Source organism: Aspergillus ambiguus (assembly GCF_047715705.1).
Source record: "Aspergillus ambiguus strain CBS 117.58 unplaced genomic scaffold BDV59scaffold_10, whole genome shotgun sequence".
NCBI lineage: Eukaryota > Fungi > Ascomycota > Eurotiomycetes > Eurotiales > Aspergillaceae > Aspergillus > Aspergillus ambiguus.
Genome location: NW_027395523.1, coordinates 24,961 through 41,244, shown reverse-complemented (window position 1 = coordinate 41,244; position 16,284 = coordinate 24,961). Strand labels below are relative to the sequence as shown.

General features: G+C 47.5%; 3 protein-coding genes across 3 annotated transcripts; all 3 read left to right on the top strand.

Moving 5' to 3' along the window:
* Window positions 1-311: 311 nt before the first annotated feature.
* BDV59DRAFT_192333 (uncharacterized protein) lies at window positions 312-1,232 on the top strand (the record flags this gene model as incomplete). Its single annotated transcript, XM_073692031.1, has 1 exon — window positions 312-1,232. One exon carries the CDS (start codon window positions 312-314, stop codon window positions 1,230-1,232), a length of 921 nt encoding a protein of 306 aa, XP_073549143.1.
* A 2,576-nt stretch (window positions 1,233-3,808) lies between these two features.
* On the top strand, window positions 3,809-8,767 carry BDV59DRAFT_200731 (ankyrin repeat-containing domain protein; the record flags this gene model as incomplete). Its single annotated transcript, XM_073693651.1, has 5 exons — window positions 3,809-3,874; window positions 3,929-4,354; window positions 4,417-5,035; window positions 5,089-5,698; window positions 5,752-8,767. 5 exons carry the CDS (start codon window positions 3,809-3,811, stop codon window positions 8,765-8,767), a joined length of 4,737 nt encoding a protein of 1,578 aa, XP_073549142.1.
* A 4,155-nt stretch (window positions 8,768-12,922) lies between these two features.
* BDV59DRAFT_200730 (serine hydrolase domain-containing protein) lies at window positions 12,923-14,089 on the top strand (the record flags this gene model as incomplete). The annotated part of the gene is made up of 1 exon (XM_073693650.1): window positions 12,923-14,089. One exon carries the CDS (start codon window positions 12,923-12,925, stop codon window positions 14,087-14,089), a length of 1,167 nt encoding a protein of 388 aa, XP_073549141.1.
* Between the last annotated feature and the right edge of the window lie 2,195 nt (window positions 14,090-16,284).

Genomic DNA, 16,284 nt, shown 5'->3' with positions numbered 1-16,284 from the left:
AAGGCATAGTGGCGGACCGTCGGACATCGGACAGAAACCGGATCCGCGGAACCACATTTTGGTCCGAAGTCCGACCTGTGGGCCAAGGTCGTCCAAATGCGGCAGCGCAGAAGTATATCCATGGAGTTCATCATGGGACTTTTAGTGATCATAAGTTTATCAGGGACTCGCGTTGTTGGATTGTCGAACAGGCGACAATATCTCCGATCCTCTCAATAGGTGTGGATTTTATACAATCTATACCTTCCTGCCATCTCTTTAGGGCGGTCTGCAACAAAAAGGGAAACAATTCAACGTCTTCAATTCCCACAATGTTCAAAGATCTCGTTGAGCGTGGAGGTCCTTACGCCTCTACTACTGCTGGCATGGGTGGGACTCCCACAGTCATGCCCGATATTCCTGTGTGCGCGGTCTTTATGTGCCTTTATATCGGATTTGCAGCAACCAACATGGCGATATTACAGGAAAATCGTCGCAGAAGGCACAAATTCCTTCTGTCGGGGATGTTATTTGGCTTCTGTATGGCGCGTATCACGACACTAGTCCTCCGCATCGTCTGGGCCACGCGACAGAGGAATGTCCAGCTCGCTATTGCAGCTCAGATCCTGGTTAACGCCGGCGTTTTACTCGTTTACATCCTCAATCTTATTTTAGCCCAGCGCATACTCCGTGCGGTGCAGCCGCAATTGGGCTGGCATGCTACTCTTCGCCACGGGGCGAAAGCATTCTGCGCTCTCGTCGGTGGTGCTCTCATCATGGTTATTACGTCTACTGTCATTTCAATATACACCTTGGATCCCGAAACGCGTATCTCTTGCCGTGACGTCCAGCTGGCGGGCTTAACTTACCTCCTTGTCTTTGCCTGCCTCCCACTTCTCCACATCGCACTGGGTGTCATCCTACCTCAATCTCAGCAAAAGGAGACATTTGGAAAAGGAAATATGGTATCGAAGATGGTTATTATCACCGCCTCCGCCTCTCTGTGCGTACTTATTGCCGGCTTCAAGGCCGGAGTTACTTGGAGTCCACCACGGCCAGTAACCGACCCTGCATGGTACGATTCTAAAGCTTGCTTTTACGTTTTCAACTTTACTTTGGAGATTGTCCTCCTTTGCTTGTTGACCTTCACGCGCATCGACAAACGCTTCTTCATTCCAAATGGTTCATCTGGACCTGGGGATTATTCGAACCGCAGAAAGGAAACTTTAAACGAGGAACTCTGCGTGAAGTGAAAAATCATATGTATAATATCTGCCTCATATTTCCCGTCTCATTAAAAGTCGTCCGATGTAAATACTTTTATAATTATTCAACTCACTTAGCAGTTTAGTCTTAAAGTGCATTTCGTTTTCCCACCTATCAATGGCACCTAGTTATCTCGAACTATAACCTCTAGTGGGTCATAGTATAAGGGTATTGTTCTACAACCCTACCAAGCAGATCGGAACTCAAGCTATCTAAAATCCTTGGCAAGACACCTTGAGACCACTTATTCCTCTCAGAGTGGATCTCTTTTTACGTTGGTCTGTTTCCGGCTGCGCCTCATGTCCTTAAATCCATACGACACCAAGCATGTAAACGGCGGTCATGTCCTCTCCCAGCATGTGGCGTCGAACAAGCACCTATCCAGATGAAATGATCGTTTTATAGGTTCGTATGGACGCCATATGCTCTGTTGCTAGCCAATTTGAGTTGTCGGCTTTTATGAATTATGTGATATGGTCTTCGGCATTTGCATCAAAGTCACCATTTTCCGAAAAAATATCCCGCTAATAACCCAATTCCAGTGTCTAAATGAACTCCACATCGACTGATTCTAATTGCAGCAATGAGCAATGTGCAATACCGAGTTTAACTTTGTTTCGTAACTCCGTTTAATCCATCACGTTAAGCCGCCTAGTCCACTACGAAGTATGAATACTAACAGTCACCACGTTCGCCGGTCTGCTTACAGTAACAAAGTGCCGACTTTATTTTATCTCCGGTTGAACTTCAGAATAATGCGCAAGTCTGTTTTACAGGCGCAACCGGAAAGCAGGGAGGTGCAGTTATCAATCATCTGCTGCGAACCAACTCAGGTTTTACTATTTTAACCATCACACGCGACCAGACCTGTCCTTACGCTCAGTAATTACGCCAGAAATAATCAAATATCAAAATTGTGCAAGGAGATTTGAGTGACCCAGCCTCGATATTTGCAGATGCCAGGGAAGTAGTTTCGGGTTCTGTCTGGCGTGTCTACAGCGTATAGGTGATGGTTCTCAATATAACCATTATACAATCTAGAAAACAGAGATGAGTGATGTATAGTAAGTGATAGGGTGATAACTTTTATATTGAACCCCTGCATTACACGAGCTAGCCATAGCGGTAAGGGATTAAAAGTAAGTGATAACTACTAGTTAGCCCGCTCTTCTATGCGAGGCATGGTATTATAAAATATACGGAGCGTAAATGATGCGTGACCATAATTTGATTATCCTGCTACCTGAACTGGCTAATATTGATGGGGAATGGTGCCCCATCGTACCATGTGGACTGGCTAATACAGATGGATATGATAGGGAGGAAGTAACAAATTAAATCTTACTACTTCGCTATTTAAACCCGCTGATGAATATATGATGGAAAGGAAGTAAGTAATGGTCTTTGAAAGAACCTCATACTATGCGAGCTGGCTAAGATAAATGGGCCGATAGAGAGTAAGTAATAATTTGAGCTTTACTACTCAGCTACGTGAGCCCGCTAACTGATATGGGGGGATGGGTAGATAGTAAGTTTACGAACGTAGGCTAACTACGCTACGTCAGAATGAGAGTTGGCTAAAAGGGATCATCAGGCTTCAGTGGTTGCAACACATGTTAGTGTCTTGGGAAGCTATGACGGCTCTCGATACGGAATTAATAAAATTCAAAGCCAGAAAGCGATTAAGCAACGTGGGCAACGCCACCGAGATGCTCGCCGACCACATACATCCAACAAGAAAGTACAGATTTACGTAGTGGGAAAGAAATTAGCTTTCGGCAAGTGGGGTGCGAGAAACCTTTCGCAGATGCTTATTGGCCGGCCTGATCTAGCCGCTATCCAACGTCGAGCATGCGTCCGATCAGGTACGTTTAGTGAGCACCTACGGAGTAACTACCGGGTAGACAGCTTGGTTGTATGCTGACCAGGATTACTAGTATGTAATCAAAGCGTACCTCGTCACCCAGCGGTGCGATATGGTGCGTTCTACGGCCGTTTCCTCGGCTAACCGAAGTTTTACGGCGACGGACGAGGAAGAGCACAGTTTCTGATCTGTATACCACACCGACAGTTTCTCCGTAATGAGCTGTGGGTCATGAGATCGGCGATTGGTCCTAGCTGATCGATGTCACCATATTAAAATGGACGCTGGATTCCTCCCCCCCTCCTTGGGACTATATGGCTGGTCCTCACTAGATATCTTAAACGTAAGGGCTGCGCTCCCAAACGTCTGGTATTGATCTGTTACTCTCTCAACGCACTATATGCAAGAATGAGCCAATACTGTAACAAGGAATGGCAAATGGTGCACAGCTGACGTCCACGATCGGAGGAGAAGCTGAACTGAATCATGCTGTGGAGAAAGGACACATCATTTGCCGAAGTACCGGGATTGTATGCATGTATAGGACACCAGCTGAATTGTGGACCTTCACTAAAGAAGCGCTCTACCCCTCGCCCCAAATTTGCGTCTTACTATGTTCTACACTGTTTTCCCCTGGGAGAGACGATACATCTGAGGATCACTATTAACACATACCAGATAGGTCAGACTGGCAGAAAAATGTTTGACAAGTTGAAAAAGAAGCTTCACAGGCACAAGCACGAGAAAAATGCCTCTGAAGTACCTGTGAGTGTCAGAAATTCGTTCTTACTTGTGCAAAATTATTGAGCCATTGTGCAGACCTTGCCGAAAGAGGACGACGTGAAGGCACCATCTTCCAGTACCAAAGAGGGGAAAACCCTTGCCGCTGCGAAACCCCCAAATCCGTCAGAGGTTAATAATCATGCTGTTGCAAGAGACCTATGGTGGGACGCCCTCCAGCAACTGCCTCCCGCGAAACAGGAACAACTGAAGAGCATGGGTTTCGACAAGTTCAGTTCGGGATCCCTTGAATCTGATATTGATGATCTCGTGGATACCGTCAATAAGAAGCAGGATGAGTGCGAAAAGAAATTCTGGCGTGTCTCAGTTGGGGATAACGACATCGTGCTCCGAAACTATACGACGAAAATTGTCGGTTGGGTGCAGAAAGCCGGCGATATTGCAATACAATTTGCCCCCCCGCAAGCTAGTTTGCCATGGTCTGTTGTCAAATCGCTCATGAAGGTCAGTGTTTGTAGGCTGTTTTCTACCTGATTGTTACATGTAAAACTCACAATAAACGTCAGGTTTCCGTAATCGAAGGGGAGCAAATGGCCGCCCTGCTGGGAGCGACCGAGAAAATCGTTCGCATTATCAGTCGGGGCCAGGTCTACGAACAAGTCTATTTGTCAAACGTCCCAGGGTCACCCGAAGATAAACTGTCTAAGGGTCTGCAGGATTCCCTATTGAAAATTTATACCACCTCGTTAGAGCTGCTAGCGGATTCGGGTGGTCTTTTCTCAAAGAACACCGCTCGTCGGACACTTGACGCGCTGCTAAACCCGGGATCTGTTTCCAGTGGGCTCTCATCGCTTGCAGCACAAGAGGATGATCTTCTTCGTGATGTCCAAGCATGCGAATCTAGACGCAGTGCTGCTGCAGATAATCGGATGGTTGGGATGCTTGACGCTCTAAACGCTCCCATGACACGGGTGGATAAGAATGTACAAACCCTTCTTGAGGGAATGGAGAAGCAAAGGCGCATCGAATTGTTGGAATGGATCTCACCGGTGCCGTTTGGTGACCACCATGGTAACGTGAAAGAGAGGAGAACACCTGGGACGGGTGAGTGGCTTTTACGGGACGAAAGTTTCTGCAAATGGGAAAGAGCAGACTCATCTGGTGTCTTCTGGCTTCAAGGCTCTCGTAAGTCTTCCGTGCACTCCATCGTCTTTGATTGCATACTAAGCCAAGGATAGCTGGTACAGGGAAGACATACCTCACATCACGAGTCATCGATCTTTTCCAGGGTATGCTCGGCGACCCTCCAAAGGATGAGGGCTTTGCCTTTTTCTACTGTAACAAAAATGAAGAAGATCGTGGGAACGCACGATCTATATTCCGAAGCTATGTGCGCCAACTCTCTACTACACCAACCAGTCCCGAATCCATCCAGACCGAGCTGAAAGACGCATGCGAGAAGGCTCGGGCAAGCGGATCAAATCTCAGCTTCGAAACATGCAGGGAGCGAATTGCCGAATCCCTGGATATTTATCCGAAGACTACGCTTGTGATTGACGCTTTCGATGAATGCGACCCAGAATCTCGTGATCTGCTGATTGATGCCCTGAACAATCTTCTGTCTCAGACTAAGAATACTGTCAAAGTCTTCATCTCGAGTCGACCAGATCCAGATATCCAGGCTCTGTTAGCAGGGAGTACCAGCGTCTCTATTCAAGCAAGCCACAATCAAGCTGATATTCAAAAATTTCTCGAGCAAGAACTTGACAATCTCGCGAAAAAGACCAGCTTTATTGGCCGACTCAAAAATAAGATTATTGACAAGCTCCTGGATGGCTGTCAGGGGATGTAAGATTCAGGGATTTTTCATCCGATTTGACATGGTCGCTAATTCAAGATAGGTTCCAATGGGCATCTTTACAGGTTCACCAGATTGTGAGATGCAAAACCGAGTCAAGTGCTTGGAAGCGACTAGAAAACCTGCCAGAAGATCTAGAGAAAGCATACGATGAGATATGGGAAGAGATTGAATCATTGGAGGAGCCTGACAAGACCCTCGCTAAACGTGCGTTGATATGGGTAATGGCGGCACACAAGCCTATGAAGACTAATATGCTACTATCCGCCATCCGGGTAGGATCGAAAGATGATGACCCATTCTTGGCCGACGAAATCGACGAACAGGGGTTGTTATCTCTTTGTAATAACTTCCTCGTGATTGACTCAAGGATGGGGGTGTGGCGTTTTTCCCATCTCTCGGTAACAGAATACTTGCAAACCAGACGCAATTGGACCCTTGCTCAAGCACATTGCCATGCTGCCACTGCTTGCCTTTCGTTTTTCATCAATGTATACGAAAACGAACTGGAAAATATGGTCGGCAAGGAGCTGCAAGATTATTGGGAGAGCAACCATTCCATTCCGGATGGAAAGTTTGACCTTCCTGATATTCGGAACCCATTCCACGTCTATATGCGACACTATTGGGTCGTCCATGTGCATGGATCACATAGCCCTGAGGAGAGTACGGTGGGATCTCTTCTGAGAGCCTTCCTCGGAGCTCCCGATGATAGCAGTATGCAGTATCGCAGATGGTGCAGGCAAGTTTGGCTTGATGCAACGGTGAAGCCTCTCATCGACAAATCAACAGGTTGGGACATCTCGGGTTTTGACAGCAATACATTCCTTTACTATCGTTCCATCCGAGAGCTTTTCTCGAATGAACGTGTTTATATCTGGGGGAGCGAACTTGAGCCAGAAGATGTCACTATTTTTGCCATGTGTCGCTTCGCATTTGACACCATCCTATGGGGCTGGTGGCAAAACAAAGAAATTGATATCTCGCGTCTGAACCAACGCGGCCACAACCTTCTTACAGTTGCCGCCATCGGGGGCAGTGTGCCCATATGTCAGCACTTGATCGCAAAGGGTATTGATGTCAACTTCCGAATAGAGGCTGAGGAGAGTGACATGGATTATGGCAGTGCTCTTGTTGCAGCAGCCCATAAAGGACAGACTGCGACTGCTGAGTGTCTAGTGGAAGCCGGGGCGGATGTGAATATGTCATATTCGCATGGGCAAGGACGATTCAGTAACGCGCTGGTAGCGGCTGTTGATGGGGGCCATCTTGAAACTGTCAAGTATTTGGTCCAGAAAGCAAAGGCTGACCCGAACACATTGGTACCGGATACTGATTTCTTTGGTTCTGCCCTGGGGAGAGCAATTGTACAAAAAAACGATGAGATGGTGAAGTGCTTAGTGGACGCAGGGGCCGATGTGAACAAGCCGCTAGGACGATTTGACTATTATAGCGCCCTTGAAGCTGCTGCCCACAAGGGTCAACTCAAGACTGTCAAATATCTGGTCCAGAAAGGAGCAGACGTTAATATGGTCTCCCAACCGTGCAATCTTGAGTTTTACCTTTACCATGGAACTGCCCTTGAAGCGGCAGCGCATTCCGGGAAGATTGACGTTGTCAAATATCTAGTTCAAGAGGCACATGCCGAGGTGAATGTGGCACACTCGTATGGCTGTGGCAGTCCCCTTGTAGCTGCGCTTGCCGGTGATAAAGAGAGATGGGCCGATGATGACGAGGATGACGTCGACTATCTTGCAACCGTTAAGTGTTTGATTCAGGAAGCGGGGGCTGACGTGAACCTATCACTTCGCTGTGGAAGTTATGGCAGCGCTCTTGCAGCTGCAGACGAGATTCATGAAGTCAAGCTGTTACTGGAAGCGGGAGCTGATGTGAACATGCCATTGACTCAGGGTGAATATGGCAGCGCTCTCGCAGCGGCGGCCGCAACGTCTAGAGACCTAGAAATTCTGGAAACGTTGCTAGAGGCAGGGGCCGATGTGAACATGTCACTTCCTGGTGGAGAGTATGGCAGTACCCTTGCTGCTGCTGCTGCTTCTACAGAAGACAGTATTGAGAAGCTTAAGGTCTTGCTGAAAGCCGGGGCCGATGTGAATATGCTGCTGACTGTTGGGAGATACGGCAGCGCCCTCGCTGCTGCGTCTGCAGCAGACAGCCTTGAGGCCGTCAAAATCCTCATAGGCGCCGGAGCAGACGCAAATCTGCAGCTTTCTGTTGGAGAATACGGAAATGCTCTGGTAGCAGCAGCCACGCTTTCTTATGGTGCCGAAACTGTCAAGTGTCTGTTAGAATCCGGTGCTGATGCGAACATATTGCCGAGTGTTGGGGCTTATGGCAGTGCTCTGGCAGCAGCAGCAGCAGCAACAAATCCCGAGAGTACCAAGTGTCTCATAGAGGCAGGAGCAGATGTTAACGTGCAACTGTCTCGTGGGGAATACGGCAGTGCTCTTGCAGCTGGAGCCTATAGGGGCTCATTGGATGTTGTTAAATCACTGATAGACGCAGGAGCCGATGTCAACATGCCACTACAGTTCGGGAAGTTCCCCAATGCTTTCGAAGCAGCTGCCTTCGAGGCACCCAATGCAAGCCAGCAGCTGGACATACTCAAAGCATTGGTGAAAGCAAAAGCAGATGTGAATACACCACTTAAAACGCAAGACTATGGTAATGCCATTACCAAGAGTGCGGCGTCCGAGTATGGCACCGAAATGCTTGACTACTTTATCGAGGTCGGTGCAGATGTGAATCACACTTCCCCCGAGGCAAAATACGGGAGTGCATTGATTGCTGCGGCGTATTTTGGACTAAAGGATTCCGCAAAACGGTTGATTGAGGCCGGAGCGGACGTTAACCTCCGGCTAGAAAATGCGCGCCTTGCGACCGCCCTGCAGGCTACTCAATTGGCTATCTCGGAGGAAGATATTGAGCGGTTCAAGCTAACGTGTCCTAGCGATGAGGATATGGATGAAGAGGCGAAGTCCTTAGAGAAAGGGAGAGCTGAAGTGGCCGACCTGCTACGACAGCATGGGGCGATGGTTTGATTTGATAGATACTTTTATAAACCCGATCGTTAAGCAACCCGAATATAGGGACGTGTTTTACAGTTATCGTATAGGAGAATAGAATTCAGATGTCGTGTTGTGGGCAGTTGTAAATACGATCGGATGGGGGATATGTCAGTGGGCCGGAAAGTAGTTATGTGGGTTTCAGACGGCCATCATAGGATTCATGCAGAGAGCGCTGTTGGGGAAAGGAGGCCTGGGGGTAGAGCAGCAAAGCCACCAACAAAAAAGAAAGCCAATATAAAAACATACAACAGCCGGGATTCGCTGGTGGTCACCCACCCAACTACTAACCGGCCGGCGTGTGGCTTAAGTACGGCTGAGCGGACGGGAAGCCCTGTTCTCCACACCCTATGGTCGTATGTGTCCGTTAGTGCCTTCGAACAAAATCTATACTATAGCCGGCGTGTGGCTTCAACGCGGTCAAAAGGCGGATGGGTGTCGCCGAATGGGCCCTATTTGGTGGTACTAATTATGGATCTATATTATGTTGCTGAAGAGATGACCCAAACCCATGTGTTCACTACTAGATAACGCTAATCGACTCCACCTTCCTCTTCCCCATCCCTGACATGTAGGGGAATCACATATTTCCCGCACCCAAGCTCTGGGCAAATGACTCCGGAAACCAATCCGGCGATGTCCAACTCTCGTTACCGTCCTGATAGTTGAGCATTGCGTCCGTTGCAACCACAGCACTAGCAAAGCACCGGCCCATGCCTTCTCCGTTGTGGCCTACAGAGACGTACTCCCCAGGACTTGAAGCTTAAGGAATCACTTACCATAAAACCTGATAATCTATGGGCGTATGCTACACCACGGCCGGGTCGAGAGATGCTCAAGTCTTCATTACACGCGACGCCTGTGTCACGCCCCGCTGAAAAACCTTCATTCAAGGCTGTGGGCGCCGCTTACTTCACCGCAACTATTTTATATGGCTCTAATAGTGGAACCTGCGATGCTCTGGCCCATCGATTGAGTATGATTTTGAGCAGCAGGGGGGCCCTTCGCCTGTCAGATGAAATCAATGGACGCAGCACTTGGCAGTGAGTTGCCGAAAGATGAACCTATGATTGTTATTAGCGGATTCTATGATGGGGGACCTCCGGGAAATGCCATCAATTTTATCAAATGGCTTACGGGACTGGAAGGGAAAGGGTTGCAAGGAACCAACTACGCGGTTTTTGGATGCGGTAAAACATATCCCTCGTTTCACGAGACACATATTGGGAGACACTGACAGACGTGATAGGACATCGTGACTTGGTCAATACTTTTTATAAAATCCCAGTCCTGGTCGATACCGTACTAGAAGAGCGCGGCGGAAAGCGTATTGCCCACCGAGGGTCTGTTGACACGGCAGAGGAAGACCCCTTTGCAAAGCTGGAGTAATGGACTGAGACGCAACTCTGGCCAGCACTCGAAGAAATCTTCGATTTTACGAGCGATGCTGTCTCCACTACGATACAAGACAGTGTCAAAGTAAGCATTCAGCCGCCCTACTCGTTACGCGCAGTATATGGCACAGGAATTGTACGGAAAGTCCGTATTTTGACGTCGCCGGAAACATCGAAGAAGGTACGCGTGGAGATCGCCCTACCAGACAACATCCAATACGAACCTGGGGACCATTTAGCAATCTTGCCTCTAAACCCACAGCAGAGTATACAACGTGTCCTCTCACATTTCCAAATGGGAGAGGATATCATTGTATACGTTTCTTCTGGATGTGCGACATCATTGCCAACAGACACTCCCGTTTCAGTGGCTGACTTGCTGGGCGGATATGTGGAGTTAGGACAGCTGGCTACGCCACTGGTAAGTTCCCCTTTTCTATAGACCTAGCTAGCCATTATGATGCTTATCAGCGCTAAACAGAGCTTGAAAACGTTGGCGGCTAAGGCCGATGATCCATTAATCGCAGAACAATTGATGCAGCTAGCTGGAGACCAATACATACTGGAAGTCCGAGAAAAGCATATCTCGGTTATTGATATTCTAGAAAGGTTTTCCCTAACCTCAATAACCTTTGAGGAATATATAAAATTGCCGGCACGGATTCGCGCACGGCCATACACCATCTCCTCTCCGAGGTCCAAGCCCGGGCTAGCATCCTTGACAGTTTCCGTCGTCGACGGATATAAAGGTGGTATAGGTGGCAATTATCGTGTGGTAGCCTCGAATTATTTGTCATACTGCGTACCAGGGTCCATACTCAGGTTATCTCAGAGACGACCAGGCCCAAATTTCCGGCTTCCTAAAAAGTCTTCATCCCATCCGCTCATCATGGTCGCTTCAGGCTCTGGTATCACGCCCTTCCGCGTGTTCTTGCAGGAACAAGCCATCAGAATGCAAAAGGGAATCAAAACACCCCCAGCATTATTATTTTTCGGATGTAGGGGGCCGTCACTGGATGATCTCTACCGAGATGAGCTCGATGATTTCAAGGCGCAGGGGATAGTTACCATCCTTAGAGCCTTTAGCAGAGTACATGATCATCCACCCCGGCTTCCGATACGTCTAAGACCTACTACGGAGGGAACAGTTCGCAGTAAAGGAGCTGTGGGAACAAGGCGCTAGCGCCTTTGTCTGTGGCGGGACCAGGATGAATGAGCGAGTGAAGAAAGCAATGTCTGCGATCCTTTCCTGCAGTGCTGAGGAGCTTTCAGCACCACGCTATGTGGCTGAAGTTTTCCTCTAACCCTTGTCCATGGGGTTTTCTAGCACTTCATGTGGAGCTACGGCAAGAGCGACATTTTTGCGACATGCTTGTATTACTTACTTCGAATTGACTTGTTAGGAAGATGACCACGGGCTTTGTACACTCTGATCTCTCAATCTATAGGCACGTCCTCTATCTAACTGAAATGTAATTGCAGCAGACATTGCGCTCGAGCCTTCCACATCTCGTCACGTGAACATAGTCTCGGTAAATTCCTAAATAACTGTTAGCATTGCCCTATGGGGAAACATTGACTGTAAAACACACCTTTCCGCATATCATATGTATCGCAGGGGAGCTGGAATCCTTCGATATATTCTTTTGTCGGATCCCGCGAGAATCAGGTCAGTGGAACTCCCAGGGAAGTACCGAGGTCTATTGCTCTATGTCACTGACACATGCCTTTCTTTACTCGCCATACAACTATATCATTACTCTTATATGGTCTTTAGGGGCCACATAACAACACCAATAAAGTACTGCGACACATTAGAATCATCGAATACTAGTTTCTTGATGCATTCATCACTCCTATTGAGCCGTTAGAAACAGTACCGAGAGTTCATTGCATATGAGCCTGCAATCAGGCGATAAACCTAGTAGACTGGTGCTTAAAACAAAGACAAAATTCAATTTCTTCGTGAAATCTCTCGTGTCATACATTATACATAGAGTGCACCCAGAGTATCGGTCTGCTACTCATTGTACACCAGGATGTCTAACTTGGGACAGCTACTGAAGGCTGAACACCTATACTATAAGTAGCATTCCCGCGAAATCGAACCTACACATCAAACTGAGTGGAATAAGATTACACAGAAAATAATATAGGTACGCAGAGAATACCTACCTAGGTAAGTAGTAGCTTCCGCTTTGCTCTATTGTTAGCGCACCGATGGGTTTTTTGGAGCAACGACACATTTTAGGTTAAAATGGAAGCATGCGTATTGACCTATGCAGGGGGGGTTTAATAGGTACATTACACGTACCTTTTTAAGGAATCAAGTTTAGTGGGTCTATTTATCATCTCTCCATCATAAGATGCAGATCATGGCAGAAGACGTGGCAGTAGGAACCTAACATCGTCAAACCATGGTTTAGGGCTAATGCATACCTCCCTCCACTAAGTACTCAGTAGTTCCAGCGACACGAGCGAGTGACTCAAATAGCTGAATGAGTCACCCAAATGAGCAAATCCCCATGTAACTTCCAGGTTTATACGAGAAGATCATCAGCAACAGTCACAAAGCCCATTGGTTGTTATCAGCTAGGTACAACTTTGATATCCATGGGTTTTGTCCGACCGTAGGTACCTAGGTATATTTAACCCAGTGTTTGGAGCTTAAGGAACCTATCTTTGGGTATTAACACCTCTCCCATACTTAACTCTTTACGTCATAATCATATACAAGATGAACCAGATAAACCCCAACGCTAGACCTGGAGGCGTCGCGGGGAGATGTGACTCCCGCTTTCAAGAGCTGCAGGAACTCCTCCAGTCTAATATCACCGCAAAGACAGAACTAGGAGCTTCGATCACAGTGAATATTGATGGTGACAACGTCGTCAATATGTGGGGTGGATATGCCGACGACATGCGGACTCAACCGTGGCAAGCAGACACCATTGTCAATGTCTTCTCCACAACAAAGCTTGTCTCCAGCCTGGCCATGTTGATACTCGTGGATAGGGGTTTGCTGGATCCTTTCGAAAAGGTTTCGACGTACTGGCCGGAGTTCGCGCAAAATGGCAAGGAAAACGTGGAAGTACGCCATATCATGTCTCACACGGCAGGTCTTCCTGGATGGGAAGAACCTATGGAAATTTCTGATTTATACGATTTCGACCGTGCTACGGAGAAACTGGCAGCCCAAGCGCCCTGGTGGACCCCCGGCACAGCTTCCGGCTACCATTCCTTCACTCAAGGCTTCCTCGTGGGCAAGCTGATACGCCAGATAACCTCTAAATCGCTGAAGCAATTTATTGCGGAGGATATCGCGGCACCCCTTGGAGCGGACTTTCAGATGGGTGTGCAGGATTGTGATATGTCGCGAGTGACGGACGTGACGCCCATCTCGTTTGATTCCCTCGGAGACCCACCAGACAAAAGTTCGATTATCTATAAGAGCAATTACAACCCGATATTTTCGTTCGAAGCTGCCAACACGCAGGCTTGGAGGCAAGCAGAACTCGGCGCTGTAAATGGACATGGGAACTCTTGCTCCATAGCCCGCATTATTTCTGTTATTTCCCTCGGAGGAGAACTTGATGGTAAGCGGTTCTTGAAACCCGAAACTGTCGACTTGATTTTCCAGCAGCAAACGAAGGGAACGGACCTGGTCATTGGCATGCCAGTCTGTTTTGGAATGGGGTTTGGCCTTGCTGTCCCCGAGTTCTTTCTAGGCCGGGCGACCCCCTCTGGTCGATTGTGCTTCTGGGGTGGTGCAGGCGGTTCTATCGGACTGATGGACTTGGACCGTCGAATGACAGTGTCTTACACGCCAAATAAGATGGGTCTTGATGGGTTGGACTGGTCCTATGTAAGGTGCATTTACAAGGCACTCGGGGTGAAATTGTAGGTAGTGTCAATGTAGTCGGCTGTGTTCGTCCCACCTGCTCCGTTTCCATTCTTTCTATTACAGCAGCACACCAGTCTGATAAGGCTACTCACTCAGGCACCATTCCACCAATACAACAAACCAAGTGCTAGATATGCCTACTTGCTGACTTTCACATCCGAGCGGCTTCACAGGCCTGTCCTAAGACCCTGCATTGATTGATTATCAATTGAATTATATGAGATAAGTGTCACACCCCTTCCACCCATAACAACCATTTCCCAACTAAACAAGTAACATTCAGGACATAGGAAGTCGAAGTATCGCACCTTCTTCAACTTGATGAGTGCCTCACATTATCACAATCGATAAAATATTATATCTATGCATCTGTATAAAGTGATTTTTATCTTCTATATGGAGAGCAAAGCCTCGTCTATCTTCACTTGAATTAACATTTGCTTAAAGTTACACTCAGTAACTTCCTGGGGGTGGGAGTATAAACAATGGATGTGATCGTGAAGATCGGACAATTTCGCGGTCACCGGACTGTACGACAACTAGTATGTGGTCTTATACTAAGCAAGTTCATACATTCCCACGCTATTTTTACTTGCTACTGTGGTAGTGTGTATTTAGCATGCCTACATTACGTTATCATGCTTATCGTTACATTTTGTAATGCCGGGGGCGGAGGGGTTGGGAACTAAGCGAATAGGAGCTCCTGGCCTTCTGGATGCATTTGCCTGATACAGTACAGACAGATCTATGTATATATTACATTTAATTTATATATATAAGTTCAGTCAGTGAAAGCCGACGCTTAGCAGACCTGCTCGGGGATTCAGCCGCCTTCCTTCTTTCCGGTTTGTCGGCATCTCGAGTCAAATTCGTCTAAATGTAGTATAGCGTAATCTCTAGTAGCCCGATCAGAATCTAACCTTCTAAACCAGATGTTAGAAGGCTTATTATTAGTACAGAAATTCTAGATAGAATACTTCATTCTAACCTACCGGAGATAAATTCGAATCTAATCCTCATGGCAGGCATCCAGAACCCATATAAACGAAATATAAATCAGGCGTCTTTTGCGCTGACTAGTCTCTGCCTCTAGTTCCTTGCTATTCTCTAAGGAACCTGGAGTCAGTGCAGCTGTGACAGCTGTGAGAAGCAGTAGCGAGGCGAGCTTTCTATTCTGAGGCTTTATTTTAGGTCTTGAAAAGGTGAGTAGCCGTGACGCGAATAACTTCATGAAATCAAAATAAACTGACTAATATGCCATGTAGACTAATCTGTTATTGATTTACTAGTCCTCTCTATAGTGGTTTTAACTTGCGGGTCCGCCAAGCAAGCTTTTCCATTTCAATCGCTATTCGACATGTCGCTCAGATGACATGGCGAAATACCCCTATTAAAATGGCCATCTTTATACCCTGGATTCTAACCTCTATTCAAACCTGATTTCTGGGCCAGCGGTGTGACTATCTGCGAAATGCGGAGGCTGAATCAGTGTGATTTTGTGTGGCTGGCTGAGCCTTGGTAGTAATTACAGGTCTTTCCGGTTGACAAAATACCATCCTCGCGCAGCAGGCTGCGTGTCTATGTACATATTGGCGCAGGAGGGTTCATCACAAGTTGCTTAGAGAAGGATTAATCACCGTCTCTGTGCCTCAGTACTCTTCTCCCCTCATGGTCTAGGTCCATCTCCCCTCTGTCTTCATTGTTCTGCCCAAGAATGCAGTCGAAGCTTTTAACAACACTCCGTAGAAGCTGTCTAAGGCGAGACGAATGCAGCTTGCCATTCCAAGCCAAAGGTATGTTAGATTGGAAGCAAACAATAATGTACGTAGATAGAAGCAAATCAGCTTCTAGCAGGACTGAATGAGGTTGTACAATGGTTGTACAAGCAAGGATAGTACCATTGGCAGGCGTGAATGTGTTTGGTTGTACGGGGGCAAGAGAATGTAGAGTGCTCATCAGGGTAACTTGTAGCTATAAGAACAGCTCAGAACCCAGCTTCACTTTCACCTTACTTCCATTCATCAACCAACTTCTTAATTTTCTAACTTCCGTTTAAGTCAACAGGATGAAGATCCAACTCCTGCCCTACCTAGCCCTGGGCTTGGCGACTGCCACTGTGGCCCAGCGTAGGACTTGGGACTGGTGTTCTCGGGACGTAACTGTAAGCCCAATTCCTGGAGACATTTGTGAACTCT